Source organism: Zonotrichia albicollis, chromosome 6 (assembly GCF_047830755.1).
Source record: "Zonotrichia albicollis isolate bZonAlb1 chromosome 6, bZonAlb1.hap1, whole genome shotgun sequence".
Taxonomy (NCBI): Eukaryota; Metazoa; Chordata; class Aves; order Passeriformes; family Passerellidae; genus Zonotrichia; species Zonotrichia albicollis.
In genome coordinates, this window is record NC_133824.1 from 17,870,861 (window position 1) to 17,890,050 (window position 19,190).

Here is a 19,190-nt window from a genome sequence, read left to right on the forward strand (position 1 = left end):
AAGTTGAGCATGAGCTATCCCCTCCTGTAGACATGCAAAAGACTTCTTCTAAAATGTGACAGTAAACCAACAGCCCCTCCTGGGATCCTCCTGTGATCAGCCAACACATTTTTAAACACAGACATCCTTGGGGAAAATCATATTCAACAATTTGTTTAATTAACATGTTTTCTAGTGTATTTTCTCTGTGTAAACTAGGTCTCTGAGGAAGAATGACTCATGAATACAGCCCTGCCATTATGGAGTACTTTTTGGAGTAACTTTCCATTTATCCACATTTTCTAAGGAAAGCATTGATTTGGCTCCTTACCAATGTTTGTGAGGAGCTCCAGGGTACCATTAGTTAATCCCATACCACATCACTAAATAGAATCCTGGGCAAGAGTTAAAATAAGTGTCACTTTCTTAAGTAAAGGCTAACAGGTAGATCTTTCTCAGCACAGTCTGTGCATGCTCTTGTATAGTTTTCCTTGGAGCCTAGTTGACATGTACTACAATTGAGAAGGGCACAGTACATTGCTGCTTTCCTAGAAAAGGAGTGAGCCTTGGCTGCCTAGTGAACCTAACATTTTGGGGCCTTTTCTGAGGAAGGTGTACCCTCAACAGAACAGGTAAAACCTTTATATATATATGTCTCTGAAGATTAGGTCAGATAGCGACCTGATGGAAATTCATTAACCTGTGCAGAATTTACTGCAGGGATGTTTTTTTCCCAGGCATTTCACTGTTTATGAAATAGTGCTGTTACAATCAGGAGGAGAGTCCATGCTCCATCCCATCAAATGGAGTGTTTTAGCCAAGAGAAAAGCATATTTAAGAGGAATTTGTCATTGTTTTGATTAGGATACAAAGATCAACACAAGATTCTTTCTGTCAGACTTGTATTCTCAAAAGGAAATGTATAGTACACATAAAATATTTATGATCATTTCATACATTGTAACTGTATCTATGTAAAAGCCAAAACAAATATCAACTGTTCCAGCTATACAATATACAGTGCCTGATGTGTTTATTGCCATATTTTCTCTGACCAGTCTCCTGTCTGTTGTGTTCCTCCAGTGACTGTGTTATTCCAGGGAAATGAGTAACACAAGGGGAGGAGGGTGCATAATGGCTTCTACACTGTAGGGGGTTGTCTGAACTAACACATGGATCATGCTCTACATCTCTTGAGTCTGTGTTGAATCTGTGTTCATGTATGATGCAGAAAACACATAGAGGGTGAGCTGCTCAGGTTTTTTTGAAAGAAATCAGTGTCCATCACAGGCTTGTCACACTTTTCAGTTCATAGCTTTGAGGATTAATGAAATGCTAGAGATAAAAATATAAGTCCTCTCCTAAGGAATTCCAAAGCCCAAATGGTTCTGGTTTTATCTGTGTTATTTTGCAAGAACTGTTAGCTAGATTTCATTCTTTTTCTCCCAATGCAGTGAATAGATGAAGTATGGAAACCCTTGCAGATACAAGGAGAGCTATAATCCTGTGCTGCTGAAATCTCAAGCTTTCACATTTTGCCAGATGGATTGTTACAACACATTTTAAACAGTGTCAAAGTATTCTCAAGCCACGTATGATTATTGATACAAGACTTGCATGAATGATGGAATTGAGCAACAAAGAACAAAGGAGCTCAATATAGCCATCAGTCACCAAAATGTTTGCGTTGAGGAGATGTATGTGAAATTGACAGTTTGAAATTTTAAGTGTGAATCTTGTAGAGGGAAATGTAATGTAATCCATAATGGGAAACAATTTAAAGACAGAAGATATTAGTTGGGAAAGGGAAAATGATTTACTGAGGAGGGTCAGTTTGGGGGTCAGCATTTTCTGTCATTTTATTCCCTCCATGGGCTCAGTTACTGAGCAGAATGTTTTACATAATAGAATTCTGGACTCCCTTCTTGGTTGTTGATATTCCACTTGTGTATGCTCAGAGCCTGTCAATGATGACAGCTGGTTATTTCTTCAACACACAGATTTTGATTATGTCTTGTTTTACGGTCACTATTTGGTTTTCACAGGGAATTTTTTCCCACCCAGAAGACAACAAATGTTGGACTGACCCAGTAATTGTTCTTTCCTGTATTTCCTTTGGGCTCTTGTTCAGCTAGTTGGATCAGAGTCGTTTTAAACATAATTAGGCCGTAATATATCACTCTGGGTTATTTTGCATGTGACATCACCAAGGAGACCCAATGGGAAAATTAGAGTATTTTTTGGACAATGTATCTGTAACTATTTTAACTACTTGGGTTTTTTTAAGTTTGTAAACAGTAGTCTTTGCAGAGTGACGAGTTAAGATATATTGCACCCTAATAGAGATGTTTAGTAAATTAGATTTTCATAGTGCTAATTGAATTTGTTACAAAGCTGATGAACATTAGCTAAGGAAAGGGCAATATATTTTATTTTATTGAGCACATCTCAGAGTGCTTGTAATTTAGTAGGGCCACCACACTTTCTGGGCAGGCTATCAAGTAGGATGTTGTAATGATTTGCATGACTACTATAGTAGATGGAAAAATGTAGCTTGTGTTCGTAGCTGTTCCATTAGTGTCTTGCACAGTGTGCAGCCCTTTGGTGCTCTTTGGAGAGCTGTGTCATAATCCCTGCATCTTTTGAAGAATTTGGTCTGGCGAAATCAAGTAAACTATACACCGTTTAAAACCTGGTGTGTAATTAGATGATGAGACAAAGGAAAGACTGAGAAAGTCAGATAACCAATAGAATCCTGAACTTATCAAAACAGAGCTCTTGCCAAGGACCTTGGAATTCATCTGATTCAGTTGCTGGAAAAATGCCTGAATTAAAAATTATCCTACAAGGACCAAGAAAATAGAGGCAAATTCTGGCACTCTACAGTTTTCTCCCAAAATGGTCATTAATGCTGCAAAAACAGAATAGGGTGAACAACCCTTGGCCCCATGCTTGGCCCCCTACTGTAGGCTCTATCTGCCAAAATTAGATGGAATAGAAGATCAAAAATGGGGAGAGGGGGAGAAGGTTGAAAAAAGAGAGCTTAGAAGAGGAGGGTGGTTGGAAAGGGAAATACTCATAGGCTATGCCCCCTGCCAGCACTGAAATACTCAGTTGCAGCTCCACTCACAAAGCACCTGTTGGCAGCTGTTGGAGCAGTTTATAGATTTTGAGATGGTTCCCTTATGTGAAATGTGATATGATCTTATTTTAGTAAAATAGAAGCAATTCTTGGACAATAATTAAAGCAATAAATATACCTGCACAGTAATAATCATTGACTGATATCACCTATGTTGTCTTCCTTTTATCCAGTATTGAAAATAAACAATCTTGCATGGAGCGAAAAGAAAATACAGCAAAACAATGATCATAAATATTAACCTGATACTGTATTTCAAACTCAGTGGCAGAAAACTAGGGATCAGGGGCTGTCTGGAAAATTTTATGTTTTTCAATCTTTATGCATTAGACTGTAATGATAAAAAAATAATGAAAATGAAGCTCAGATGTGGTGTGTGCCATTAAAGGAAGAGGACAGGGTGTGGAACTTAAGCCAGTGACCTCTGAAATAGGAGAGCATCCAGTGGAACATAAGCATGTGCCATGTGCTTAGTTTCAGTGGGACTCTATGTTATACCTAAAGAAAGGAATTTGCAGATATTTTAACTTCAAGAAGAATTCTTTCTTGAATCCAGATTTTTGGAAATTTAGCTCTGACTCATCAAAACATTCTTTATTATGAAAGCTTTGTAATTATTTTTACAATAATCATAAATAAAGTAAATAAATGCATTCAAACATTGTAATAACTATAGTCTTCATGACTTGTTTCTTCATTATGTAGCATTGAATTTATTACACCAGGTAAAAATAGTGAGTGGACATTTCAGCGTCCTAATAACCAGGGCACAGAAATTTCAAAGACATTTTAATTATTATCTAGGAATGTATGCATGTATTTTCTTAGAACTTCAAAGTCCTGTAAGATTTCTGTAGTAGTTTTTATTCTGTCTGCATATTGACAGATCTCTAAAATGGACTTTTACAGTAGTCTTGCTAAATACATCTTTTTACTGCTTGTTTGCTCTTTGGAGTGAGGCTGATAGGCCAAATGGAAAGGGGAGTAGCAAACCTAGAAATTTAACTAGAAAGTTTTCCCTTGGTTATGTGTGGACTTTTCATCAGGTGTCAAGTGGGTAGAAAAAGTAATAGAGCCAGCTTTGAAGGTGGTGTTGACAGGTGCATTTGGGACCTTCCAGATCTCTCTTATTACCTTGGCACTGGCCCCTTGAGATTCACACTCAAAGGGGAAAAGCCAGGACCACACATCAGCATTAGCACAGGGCAGGGTAGGACAAAGAACCAGTGAAGCTGCAGCTCAGATACTCAGGAATCAGCTGTCATCTTAGCATCAAGTGCATCTGAGCCACCAGTGCAGTCCTGCAGTGTCCTTAGGAATTATTCTTGTACAACAAAGAAGCAAGTGCCAACCTGAACTCCCTTCCTTTGCTACTCTCAACAAGACTTAATGCATTTATTTATGATGCCAGACAAATGTTCCCCTGTACTTAAGTCAGAAATCTGAGCGAAAACTAAGATTAAATTGATTATGTAGTAAAGTCCTCGCTTAGCCCACTCCAGTGAACAATTAGCTCTGTTCACTGTTGAAAAGCCCAATGGTTCATACACACTACAGAAGCACATGTTTAATGTATGAGGTGTACGAATATTGTGTCATCAATTATATGTGTAGGTTTTTACATTGCCTTTCAAATTTAAAAACTGCTGGAGTCAATGAAAATTGAATTACTATTTGTACAAATGTTTACTAGGCCTTTCTTTGTTATTCTTTTATAGGTCTTGTAGAAATTTGCCTGATGCATCCCCTTGATGTAGTGAAAACAAGGTAAGATCATGCTTGAACAGGTTTTGTTGACATTGGAAGATATCCAAATTACAAGCTGTCAAAAAATAAAATCCTAGAACTTCTCCCAGTAAGATAACTTGTGCCTCTAATGACATTTATATTTGCTTACCTGCATTTACAGCATTTGACAGATGGAATTTGAGTAGCATGGCACATTTCTGATTAGAGGTCATCTAAACGTGTTAAATCTGGTTATGACATTTATTTTTACTCTTGTAACACAATGCTATGACATGAAGATGGCTAAAGTTAAATTCACTTTGTATATGTAGTATCTGCAGTAATGCTTTTATATTTAATTGGGAAATGCCATATTGCCTTCAAAATAATTTTCATCAAATTTTAATAAAAATAATAAGAGGAGATGTTCCATATTCTTTGTAAGAAAAATAACTTCATGATTTTATATTTTTAAAATATTTTTGTCTTTATTTTTTTTCTGAATATTTCTTCTTATGTGAATATAAATTATTAAATGCCCACAAAAATTTGCTGAAGTTTGTTTGGTTTTTGTTAATGTTGGTTACTGAAGTGGAAAAAACGAATAGCTGTGTTTCTAGTTTCTGGAATATCCTTTTATTTCCTATGCATTTTAGTTTTTCTATAAATTCACAAATCAGTGTTACTGCACATGAAAAGCAAACCAGAATGGAGAAGCATACTGGTAGGAGGTGAAAGCTATTCATGCCATGTGTGTTACGCAGTGCCAAAAATTACGATAGATACTGTTCCTGGAGCTCTATCTAGGTCACAGACATGTAGGCAGAAAAGCTTCACTAGGAGACTAATCAGCCCCACACAAATGATGAGGACAGCTGTGATCTCTGGAATATGCTTGAAGTTGTCAATTATGACTTCATATTCTAGTTTCAGTTAGCCAACATGTGCTTTTTTTGGATGCATTTTTGGCTTCTATTTAAATTACATTTTGTGATTTGCCTAAGACCTTGAGATGCATTTTTTTGCAGGTTGCGTTTTGTAGAAGGAAGTAAGCTGTGATCATTGCCCCATGCCAGGAAAGAGTTATTCAGGCTCCAGGTGCATTAAGTGCTGCTGAGGTGCTGTAGGTCCTTCTTGAGGCTTGGAGGTTGCTCAGGCAATCCTTCCATATCCCTTCATAACGTGGATGTGTTGATTCATACAGAGACAGTGCTCCTGGTGGTTCTGAGGGTCCTCTCTGCCCCTCCAAGTACCACTGGAACAATCCTATTAAAACAAGACTTTCATGAGATGGAAATTAAAGACTCAGAGGCAACAGAGTACAAATACAAATACAACACCAAATTGAAAAGAAAAAAAAATCTTTCGTGGTCCCAAAAGGATGTGCTTTAGTGACTTCATTTTGGCAGTTTGTGCTTTGACTCACCTCTAGCTTTCAAGCTTTGGTTTTACTACTCCTCATTTTTCTCTTTGCACTGGATTAGTGTTCTTTTGTAGTAAGAATGTAGATAATTCATAATTTAGCGTAAGCCACATATCGTGTCAGAAAATGCATTAATTGCACATCTGTACTGGCAATCAACAGAGGTACTTTCAGTTTTCTGATAGGACCAGAGGACTCTCAGAACACAAGGACAGATTTCCCCGTGTCTCTTTGAGCTTTCACTGAGTTTTACACACTTTTAGCAGTGAAAAAGCTTTTCAGACCTGAGGTCCTGAAATGTAAAGCATTAAAGAGTGTATGGGGATATTTGTCAAGCTGTAACAATCCTTAAAAACACAATAAAAATTAAAAATTAGGAAACCCATAAATTTGAAATGTGAGCCCATAAACAGTGGAATTTTAGAAGAAAGAAAGAAGTAGGAAGAAAGGAAACAACAGTAGCTGTGCAGAAGAAATCAGATTATTGATGAAAGTAAAACTGAGGGGCTGAATCAAATTTAAAATCCATTAAACAAATTTCTTTATTTGAAGAAACTTCCATTGAGTTAGTTCTTCCACTGAGTTAGTTGCAGCTCTTTGCAGAAGTGGGCAGCACCCAAGTGATAGTTTTTTTAGTTTGTTGATGCAGATGTATTCAGAGATATTACACAGATTTTGCAGAAATGTTTCCGCAGATCTCAGCAGATGGTAGTCGTTCAAAATACTTACATTTTGAAAGCAAATGACAAAACCAAGAATAGAATGTCCTTTGATCACATCCATCATTTTGTTCTATGTTCCTTTCATTTTGTAATGGTCCCAATTTACTATAGCAGATTAATTCTTTGATGGCCTTGAAAGTTTAAATGAAACATTGGTTTTAATTCTGAATTTCGGACATAGAATGTTTTCTAATAGTTTTTCATTGACTTTATTCCTTTCTTGCAGTGCTTCTAAGTACTATTGTGTGCTTAATCTTTCCCAACATGGTATTGATAATCCACTGTTTCCTAATCACTTCCAGCTATTATAGTTTTGGTGATTAGTTTAGGGTTTTCTTCCTATTGGTTAGGTGAAAAGATGTATGAAAGCACCATTTCTTCCTTAATTTTTATGGTGTTTTGAGTTTCCTACCTTTTTTCCTAGAAGTGTGTTTGGTTAGAAGAGTCCTGTGGCCATTTCAAATTATGTAATCTCATTGATCTAAGTGACTGTTCTGAAGGAGTTTAGGGAAGATGTCAGAGGCTCACATCTAGTGTACTTGTGGCTTAGTGCTTCATTGATATTTTGTGTAAGTGCATGTTTTTAATAAAAAATTGGAGAAAATAAAGTTTCTGTCAAAGATTATTTTGAAACCCTGGAAAATGGTTTGGCTCTTCTATGACATTTTGCAATATCTTTTCTGTGTTTAGCAATTTTCTATTATTCTACAGTAACAATGCTAGATTTGTTTATCTGCTCACATCAAGGGAGGAACAGTATATAAGTACATGCTTATAAACCATAGATAATCCAAATGCTTAATGAAGTGTTTTTTTCCTAAGTGTACATGTGAAAATAATTTTATTTTTTTCTCTGCTAGAACACCAAAGATCACTACTCTAAGAAATTCCTGATAGCTGGATAGATTAAGATAACTATGATTCATTGTTTTAGCTTTATGAATCCCACTTATTCTTTGAAATGAAGCTCTTTCCTCATTTGCAAGATATATTGGAATAGTGTCAGATGAGATATTAAAAAAAGGTGTGCTGGTTTATTTTTTTTAGAACAGTTTCTAATAGCTATTTTATACATCAGTTACCTTATGGTTAAGCTAGCCATCAAATAAAGTACTGAACCTCTGTTCTTTTCGTCCTGAAAACAGAGTCTGACAAGTTTTTTTGTGTGTCCATGTATGAGAAGTGACAGCACTAGCAAGAGTTTTCTGGCACAGATACAGTCAAGACATAGAAGGTCTATTTTTTAATTAAGAGCTCTAGATGATCTTTCTTTCCTAGAAGGTGAGGGAGGAGAAAAGTGTCTTATCTTAGGATAAAGGATTGGGTTTGCTTACTTTGTACCTTTTTTTGTGTCTGAAGCATAATGCAGGCTGTAATGTTGTTTTCATCCGTGAGACTTTCAAAGGATGACAAAATGACCTAGTAGGTCATGATACATAGGACAAGACATTGCCATATATATTACTTTAAATTTAAAAACAGTAAGGCGATTTTCCAGGTAGAGTTTATGTCTTGATTCAATCAAATATACAAAATTCACAACTTAAATACGTTTTATTGTTGGATAATTGGTATTTATGCAGTGTGTGTAGTTGGTGAGAGAAAGGGAGAATTACAGGGAGCTGTGTAAAGCCAAGGGAAAGCTAATTGTATTTGAGGAATCAGTCACCCAAGCCTAGCTAGTAACTGGAGGATCTTGCTGTGGTCTCTCTGACAGTTCCAGGTTATAGTCTGAGGTTATTTCCCTAGGCTTATGAGTTCATTCTCCTTATGTGCTTTTTCTTTTTCATTGATTATCACCAGTATTTATACAGCTGAATTTTAATGACTCCACTGTTCTTGAAAACAATTTCAAAATTTCCTTTGCAAGTATTCATACAGACTGTGAAACATATATTTGTGTGGAAATAGTAATTTTGGATGTGACTTGGTATTAAGTAGTCAGGAAATGGAAACCTACTGAGTAATTTTTTTCAACAGTTATCTACAGAATTTAATAGAAAACACAAATGAAGAAATGTATGAATAGGTGTTTTCAAAGAATAGATTAAAAAATAACAACAGAAAAACTTTCAAATGCATAGCATCTGAAAAGAAAATATATCTGAAATTCCTGTGAACCAGAAAAATGTTATGGGAATTAGATGAATCATTTACTTCTCTATTCCATTTTAGGTGTAATATGACATCACTATGCATTTTGAGACAAATATCTGAAAGAGAGATGGTTTCTCTCACATCACAATAATACCAAATTGTCCTCCAGATCTATGTTGACTTCAGTGGAGATAGATGAGTTCATACCACTGGAGTATTTAGAGATTTTTTACTTTCAGACAACGTATTCAAAGAGAGGTGAATGTTATGCCAAATACCATATAAAAGACTTGGAGAAAATCTAGTTTATTATTTTATTAATAATAGAATAGTAGAATCATCAGGGTAACCTTTATCCTAACATTTTAGACATATATTCAGTGGGCAGTTTTTTAATACTTCTCTAGTTAACTCAAATAATGACAGTTCCATTTGATTTTTTTCTCGATGTTGAAAACATTCTTTTCTATTTTTCTATATAGTTGTGCATTTGCAAGGCAGTCTCACATTGAGATGAGCATGCAATTTCAAAATCAATGCATAAAGGAGACCCAGGAGACATTATTTTGAAAGATTTTACTTTTATTTATCAGGAGAATAATTTATAAGGTGTAGCTTATTTTTCTGATCAACCTATCACATGTTCCGGTGTTTTTTATTAAAGCTGTTTCTCACCTTTGGCAGGAAGGCTGCAGTCCATATTGCTCTACTGTAATGCCTCTTCACAAATGTCAGCTTTAGATTAGAATCTTCATATGGACTGACTTTTGGTCTCATGTATGATCCTGAACATCAGCATTTAAAATATGAGGCAAATAATTCACCTGAGAAACTGTGGAGGAAATTTTTTGTGTAGTTGGGATGGAGATTTTAAATTTTGCTAATCTTTCTGAAAAATTCTTAAGCAACATCATTAATCTGAAGGCCCAAAGCTAAAAAATAATTTGGGATCTAAATCAAGGTTTGGAATCTGCATTACAGACCCATTTCTAGTTAACAACTGTTCTGCTGATTTGTGTGCATGTTTATCCATTCTGTTCCTTTGTTCCAATTCTGTCATTTTGGTCTTATTAAAAAAGTTCAGCTTACTACATGTGTTTCTGATCTCATTCCATCTGTTATTTTGCAAGAGCTACTTCCTTTATATCATTAATTCGTCTTTGATTTTTGGTATTTTTTGTTTGAATGGGCAGAGGTGGAGCTTGTTTCTGAAAAACATTGGTTAAGGAAGAGTTCATTGTCCTTATACAGTGTTACCATTTCCAAGTGAGTGACCATAGTTCACTTGGTTTGCTCAGGCCGTGATAAGTTCATGGTATTGATGCAAACTGCTCTAGTTAGATTCGTAACCATTTTAAGCAGAAAATAGTCTTCCTGTCCTGGGAAAATTATCAGGATACCAAAATATTCTGTATTGGAATGAACAGTTGAACTCTCAGAAGACCTAGAAAAACAATGAGTTATGGCCAATGAAATTTTGTGCAATTAATTTTGGATTTTGGAAGTTTTCACTTCCTTTTTTCCCTTTCTTTCTTTTCAATGTCTTTTAAGTAATTTTGAACTAGAAAAACAGAAGGTTTTGTTTGAAAATGTAGAGAACAACATCCATTGTCATCTAAAAGAAGTATATAAAAATATATTGAAACTGATAGTTTCTTGAGTAATGGTTTTTTTCATTTTGAAGAAAAAGAACCAAGTAAAAATAATCCCTGACCAACTCAGCTTAATGTCTTTATTTCATCCAAATGCCAAGGCTTTACTCTAGGATTAGATTTCCTTCAATTATCAGTGGCCTTTGGCACAATTTTTCACAGGGTTTGTGTGCATATTGCAGCTTATACTCTGGTTTTATCATTTGAATTTCAGCATTGAAATACTTTGGATATTTATGTACAGATCAAATTTTTTTATAATGAGGACTTTACAGTTTATAGTAATTTAGACGTGGATGTGATTCAGTGCTCTATAATTTGCCTTTCTTTTTCCTTCTATGTACAATCTGTTAGGAATTAATAAGGGCACATGGGCTAATAATTTCTGCTGGATATACTATTGCAATTTAAATCCTTCCCTGAATTAAAAAACAGTATTGATGTACACTGTTACACAGATGCTCTGATTTGCAGTGGTGGTCAATGTGATTCCTGTTCCTATGTGATTTTTTTTTTTTTTTTTTTTGCTATTCGTCAGTGTACCACGTGTATATTTTATAAAGAGTGTCAAGATCTTTTGGGATAAAAGGAGCTGCATAAATGTGGCTTCATCATCTCCTCATTTTATACTGTATTATATGTGATCAAACACCAGAACTGCTTGATGATATCCCTATTTCAAATCAGTATAGATTTTTGGAAGATCTATAACCTATATTCTTTTCTTGATTTTAAAATAATTCTATACCTTCTTTGAAAGAAATGGAATTTCTGCATCATCAAATCAGACTGCTACAGATGTCTCAAGCTTTTCTTTAATTTTGATTACACATTGTGCCATCTACTCTTGAGTTTTTAAATGAATATGTGGTTCTTTTTTAGGGACAGAAATACCCTAAAATTGTAATTTGCATTTGACAGCATGGCATGCTTCAAGTTACATGTTACCTGTGCCATTTCACTGGATTTACCAAAACTTCCCTCAGTTTCTTGAGTCACTTGTGAGCTGTAACAACCTAGAATTTCTAACACCCACAAAATAAACCATGTCCACCTTCAGCTCAAGACAGAACAAAAATCTCTACTTACCTATTAAAGAATTCTTTCCTTGTTTGTGAGGTTTTTAGGGGAATAGCAAGAAATAAAGACAAGTCCAGATACCTTCAGGAGTGAACCAGAAGGAAGTGAAATGGCTCTATGGGCAGGGAGCAAGAGGTGAGACCATCATAGGGGAATTGAGAGAGGCAGTAGTAGATGGGATAAGCTTTTCAGACAAGGAAGCAACTGGACAGTCTACCAGAGAGAGCAAAGGTAAAAGAATGCCAGGGCAAGAAGGAACGTGTGATGATGGTGTAATTTCTTGTCAGATAGATACAGAAGGGATGTTTGTGGTTTCTAGAAGGCTGGTGGACCAAAGCTGACTTGGAGTGGCCTTGGTTTTCTTCAAGATGCAATTTTGCATCTTGAATATTATAAATTATCAAATATTTAAATTTTTTTGAGATTTAGAGTGTAGTGCCAGTGATGCCAAGGTCATGAGTTCAATCCCCATTTGGGCCAATCACTTAAGAGTAGGACTTGATGGTCCTTGGATCCCTTCCAACTCAGACAATTCTATGATTCTATGAGAAGGTCCTTTACATTCCTCAAACGCAGTTCTGTCTAGGTGAATCCTTACAGATGGTTCCTTGAGCAGCTGATTTGGGGAGTCTGGTAATCATGCTGGAAGACATATTGAATATTATCCATCCTGCTTGTGGCAATCCTTTTGACTATGGACATTTGCAAGATATATTCAGTCTTTTGTTCTCTTAACAATTTTTTTTTGTTACTTAATTTTTCCTCCTATTTGGACAATAAGCTAGAAGAGTTTCAGGTCCCTTTAATGTATATTTTGTTTTTATTCTAATGACATAGCACAAGATTCTTTCTATGTTTGGATTTCCAGTGCTTGCAAAGTTCATATAAATCTACTGGCAACTACAAGGGCAGAACTTGTAAAAAGACAAGAGCCTGAGGGTTTCTCTCCAATAATCTGCATCTATATATTTACATGCTTTAGAGAAATAAATGTACACAGATATATTTGACTGTAGCAGTACAGCATCTTCCTTGGAAAAAGAAGTGAAGTTTCTTTATATTTAAGTTCTCTAGCACTGGAAAAACGTGCTGGAGATTAGTTTTTTCTGCCTGATGCAGTTGCAAAAAAGTGGTATAGACTGTGTTTTGTGATTTCACAAGATGTACATTCTATGCTTGCAATTTAAATCCAAGAAAGCTCTGGAATTTTTTTCTTCCATTTGTTATTGCCTTAATTTTATGAAAATGCTTCCTTTTATAATATGAGGCTACAAATAGCCCTCTTCTAGACAGGACAGGAAAATGTGATGTAAGATCTCTAAAACTGTTATGGCGAGGAATCATACCATGCCTTACAGTTATGAGAGAATAATTCTTTTGTCATTACACTGCCCAATGGGAAAAAGAAAAAAAGGAAGAGAACCCAGGACTAAGTACCTCTAAAATGTACTCATTGTAGTGTTGTCTGTTTCTCTAGTTAGAAACTACTGAAGACGTTAAAGATAGTATAGAAGCACTTGGATTTTTTTTGTGCTGTCTCAAGATATCTACAGATAAACAGGATATTTACAAGAATCAGAAGCCTTGTCTAAATTTTCATGACAAAATATTCAAATTCAGTTTGAAACATTTTGAATCTGTGGGTCAGCTGACAGATCTGGAAAAATACATCTATGTTTGTACAGAAAACACCCTGTGGTATTATAGTGTGTTATATTGTATTAAATACAATAGATGTGTTTAATTATTTTATTCATTTAGATTCCCTCATGCTGTTGTATTGCTGTCAAAAAAGGAGTCCTGGAAATTACGGTAATGTAACTTTTTTGAGTTATGGAAATTGCCTCAGTGCTCCTTACACTCTTAACAGGGAGAAAGAAATAGCATTAGAAGACTTGGTGCTCAGTGCAATGTGAACTACCTTGTACATCACTTGTAAATCTGAATTATTTCTTTTGGACATGGGACATCTATTCAATTATTCATCTGCTATTTCTTGGCAATGGGGAATAGTGCCAGGACTGCTAGCATTTTATCCAGAGCTGTACTGTTTTGATCACTGCAGTAGAATCAGCACTTAAAATCACAGCCCATTTCCAAATGAGGTGTTACAGCCCGTCTGTCACATTCTGCCACTGCTGTACTAGCACTCAGAAATCTCCACCCCAGTGCTGAGTCCAGCTTCCTCTCCCTCTCACTTTTCCTCACCCTCACCCTCTCCTCTCTCCTTGCCTCTGCCTGTTGCTTGGTCCCAAACCATACTTTTTGTCCAGTCTATTTTAAATTGTGCCCAGTGATAAGTCCCCTCTAATTCCCTTGGAATGCCCCTGCATAGCCTTCTGCTTCTCTCAGCCAGTAGGTATTTTCTAATGTTCCAGTATTTCCATTACATAGTTTTATCCCTAACAACTACCTACGCACCCTTTACTGTATATTGTTCCCCTTTCCCTTTGTTTATTCCCTTTAGACATAGTAGATTCATGGCATGCCCCCATTTTCTTTTTTCCCAAGCCTAAATTAGTGTGAGATAATCAGAGAAGCTCTTTAAATAATCTTTTTCTCTCTATTAATACTGTATTTAAAATATAATCAGTCAAAAGAAATCATGAGGGATAGAGTGGAATGAGAGCAAGAGGGAAAGGAGAAAATGAAGGACTGGGAGGTGAGAAGGTACATGGGATTCTATTAACAAGAAAAATACATGCTGAAAATAAGTATTTAAGATGGGAATTGGGGAGTGAGAATGAACAGATGTTAGCAAAGTTACTTTGTCTGGAGACAAAGAAACGGGATAGTTAAAAAATGTGTGTATTTTAAAGTAAGATTTTAAAAAAGGATTAAGCAGCTGGGAAAGGTTACTTAGACTATGAGTTGGAGACATCTATGGTATACATAAGATTTTTTTAAAAACAATCTAACAAAGCAGCTGGGTGAGTTATTAACAGATGTTAATGATTTGTCAGTGGTATAAAACATTAAGATCACATTCAGGGGTAGACTGTAGTCATGTCTGATTTCTCCATGGACAAAACTTTTGCATTAGACCACTGTCATGCCTGATTTCTAACCATGGATGGAACATGCCTAAATAATTCAAGCAAGGAGAAAAATAAAGAAAGAAAAAGAAAAAGAAAAAGAAAAAGAAAAAGAAAAAGAAAAAGAAAGAAAGAAAGAAAGAAAGAAAGAAAGAAAGAAAGAAAGAAACAAAGAAACAAAGAAAGAAAGAAAGAAAGAAAGAGAAAGAAGGAAAGAAAGAAAGAAAGAAAAAGAAAGAAAGAAAGAAAACTGCCTATGTTTATTTTACTAGAATTTGTTCATCTACTGCAATGAGTGGGAGACAGTTCAAGTATGGAAAATCAGTGTTTAATGACTTCATTTAGAATAAACAGAAAGTAAATGTTCTCCTCTTTACATTTCTTTTTTTCTCACTTGTACTTGAGCTAGCTTTTCAAAGCTATGGATACAAGAGAATAAAGCTGTATGTGTTGGAAGCACAATGTAACTGTAGCAATGCCAATAATTCTCTCAGAGTAGTTGGCCCTTAATGCTGTATTTAAGTATGTCCCGAAAATAACTGCATTAGGCCTGTAAGTGCCAAGTAAATCTATAAATAAATAAAAAGAGAGATAATATCTTTATGAACTGTGCTTTCTGTATGTTTTTATGAACAGATGCATCAGTGTGTATTCTAGGTCTAGAGGGGGTTTTGAGAAACAAGAGTATTCATGTTGAGTGGGATGCAAGTAAAATACCATCTCCAAAATAATCTTGGCACAATAGACATGTCTTTTGAACTTATTTCTCAAGAGAGTAAAAAGAAACAACAAAAAGCTAAGGAAATATTTGCAAGTTTTTAGCTGCTGTGATGTTGTAGTAAGCTGATGACTCCCTGGTGAGCAGGCAGTGGGTTAGATTGTGCTTTTACAACCCGAGTTGAGCCAGGGGCAGAGCTCAGTGGCACCAGCTGAAGAGCAGCACACAGGAGGGGTTGTGCCTCAGAGGTGCTGTGAGCTTCCCAATTTTCTCATTATCTTCATAATGGATGATTGATCCATAGCAGTACTAATTGTTTGGAACTACAAAAGTGTGGTCATTACTTGTACCTCTTTTATCCATTTCCCTAAATCTGGAGCAGGGGCTAAAGAGTAGCTGTGTGTCCCCTGTGCACTGGCTGCCATTATGGGCCTGCAGCAGAGCAGTGGAAGGTGCTGTGGGTGCCCATATGTGCATGGTGGAGTTCAGGATCTGCTACACAGGGAGATGCATTTCCAAGTGTTCCATGTCCTACTGTCCATCCAGCATCTGCCTAGGTGTGGCAACTTAGATCAAGATGGTTTCACCCCGGAGGAACATTGGATACTTCTTTCTTCAGCACATTAGTGAGCTGAACCAATGCAAGAATCAGTCATGGCACTTTTTCCTGAATGAGTCGTCTACAGACTGGACGGATAAGATTAAAGTTTTGAAACTGTTAAACTGGAATACAAATCAGGAAAGGAAAAGCAAACAAACAAACAAACAACAAAATCCAAGAAAACTCCTCTTTTAAACTTACGTTGTATCTTAGAAAGAAGTGAAGGGAGGCATGTGTCATTTAAAAACATGGTTCCACAAGATTTTCAGCTCAATTCTTTTGGAATTGTGTTCCCTTGACACATACACTCCCATTCTTCAGCCCCTTGACACACACTGGATCTCAGGGATCTAGCACAGTGGACTTATCAATTAATCATTGTAAATAATTACAGTGGGTTTCTTTTTCTGGCTGGGTTTCTCTTTTACCAGTTTGGTTTTCTGAATTAATTCCCCACACAATGATGTGTCAGGCAGTATGAGGACAAAGAAAGGGGCAACCCAGATCCAGATCAGCAGTGGCAACCCCCAAACTGTATGCTAAAGGTATGCATGAAAGGCATGTGTGTACATGCTGTCATTAGAGTATGCTGTTACACCTGATCTGCTGAAAGGTGATTTTACACTAGGAGAGTTAGGCCTGCTCCTGGTCCCTTGACACCCAACACCCTTCTATTCTTTGTAGTTTGGTCCCACAATTTCCCATATGCCAGATCTAGCTGTTGCAAAACTGCAGGGGAGAATGATTTAGCTTGATGGTGTGTCAGAAAATTAAGCTATTGAAAAGTATTTGTTTTCTAGTGGCTGCAGACTATTGGATCAGCTATCTACTAATGCAAAACTGCATCCTAATCAAAGATGTTATCTACTATGTCTCTAAATTATATATGAACTTTTATTTCTATGATTGCCATTTTTTCTATCTTGTCTGACAGAACATGCTTCATAGTGTTATGTCTTCTCTTAGAAAATAAAGTTTAGTTAGTTATGGACAAATGCGCGAGGGCGTATGCGGCCCTAGCTCCGGCTAGCACGAGGGGTGAGAAGGCCAACGCCCCTGCGCATAAGAAGCCAGCCCCCCTCGGCCTCTTGGCCTCAGGCTGGGCTGGAGGAAGTGCTCGGAGTGGCGCACGAGAGACGATAAAGGAGGTGACCACTTGCTGGGGGTGAACAGTTGGTTTATTGGGTGATCCGGAGGCACCAACGAGGAGGGGCACCAACCAGCAAAATGGCCCCGAACAGGGGAAGAGACAAGGTTTTAAAGGGAAGGGGGAGGAGAGAGGAGGGGAGCCCAGCCATCCAATGGGGAAACTCAAAGGGAGGTACTGAACATAACTGACATACACCAGAAACCAACGAATACAAAGTAAAGGAGGGGCCCCGGGACCACAGCCAACCACAACCCCCAGAGAGGAGAAGGTTCTCGAAACCTGGGAGGAGTGGGGGGTGATTGACTGGGCCCAGGGAGGAGAAAACATCCACTTATAAGGTGGGATGAGGGAGGAGCGGTTCTACAAACTGTAACATTAGCAACTAAAAATAGTATGGTAACCAGGCAACTTAACTGGCAAGGAGGCAGTGGCGGGAAAAACTGGGGAGAGAGGAACCATTTACAAAGAACAAAGGAGGGTACAGTACATAAAATGGGGGAGCAAACTGAGAAACTTAAAACACACTACAACAGACAAATATATTTTTTGAAGGTATAAGTTGAGTTCCATCACAGGATAAATAAAAACACTGCAAGAAAGGTATGTTACCTTCACAGGGGAATGGAATAATGCAACAATATTGTGCAAGTAAAAATATTTTCTAATTTAATAATTGAAAGGTGAATTTTTAAATGAATAGCTATTGCTGTTCATTGCTATCCTTTTCTTTTTCAGATACATTCTTTTTCTTTCCAAATTGTTATATTATCAACTTGACATTCTAAGAAGTAAAACAGATAACAATTCCATTTTTATAGAGATAATTCATTGTAACAGTATATGGCATATGTCTTAGGAAATTTAAGAATATACTGAAATTTAGTTTTCAACTCTACAAGACAGAAAATTCCAATTTTGTTATTCATTGTTGCTAAAAAGAAAAGATGCCGGTCTCCCTCATGCCAAATGCTCCTTCTTACAGAACCTGGTAGTTTGCCATAAGCCTATAGAACATATCACGCCATGAGAAGACTAATTGGTACAGTTTCTCATGAATTTGTGAGTTGTATCAGCTTACTAGAAGGGTTCAGTGAGCATCAGAATTATCATGGAAAAAGCAGAAGGACCACTCAGTGAAAACCAAGTAGGGACAATTGAGGTGTAAACCTCCCTGTTGTGTTTCAGGTGAACTCTTACATCTGATCGACTGATCATGGGAGATCTTAAGTAAGAAGCATCAAACCTCTGAAATCATGGGTATATTAGTTCCTGTACTTCAATGTACTCATTTATCAGCTCTGCAGTACTTAATTCTAGTTTCTAAATACTTGGTCAAGTTTGAATGAATAAAGGATTCCTGAAGTTCCCTGTTAATAAAATTGCACAATATTGCAGAAGTTGCTTGCTGATATTACTATGCAAAATGATTGCACACTACAAAGAGCTGTTGACTTTTTTGTGAAATACGTAATTAAGATTTTGAAGTTTTTTATTACAACTTTAGCAGATATACTAATTCATGGCTACTAAAAAGAGCCTCATATTTCTTCATGTCAGTCCTGCACTCATCAGATTCAGCTCTCTAACTTAGCCAAAAACCAATTCAACAATAAAAGGAAGAAAACTTGAAAAACCAACAAGCAAGCAAACAAACAAGCAAAACTGCCCAGCAAAACGTGTAGTTAGAGAGGGAAGAATATGGAAGGAAGTAAACTGAGTCTCTCTCCAAGCATATGTGTGTTTTTTGCAGTCAGTTCTAATGAACAGCGTGAAAAAATGGAACATGAAGCATCGTGCCCTAGGTAGGAAGTAAACCTGTACAAAGAAATAAGTACAGTGCCCTATGTGACATTTACTCCCATA

At 36.6% G+C, this 19,190-nt stretch overlaps 1 protein-coding gene across 5 annotated transcripts in view; it reads left to right on the forward strand.

Moving 5' to 3' along the window:
- The window catches only part of SLC25A21 (solute carrier family 25 member 21), a 235,988-nt gene that overhangs the window by 129,224 nt on the left and 87,574 nt on the right, over positions 1–19,190 (forward strand). For all 5 annotated transcript variants that reach the window (XM_005479826.4, XM_074542662.1, XM_074542660.1 and 2 more), the window contains one exon: positions 4,840–4,888. In XM_005479826.4, the coding sequence (XP_005479883.1) occupies positions 4,840–4,888 (49 nt within the window). The remainder of the gene's footprint in view (positions 1–4,839; positions 4,889–19,190) is intronic.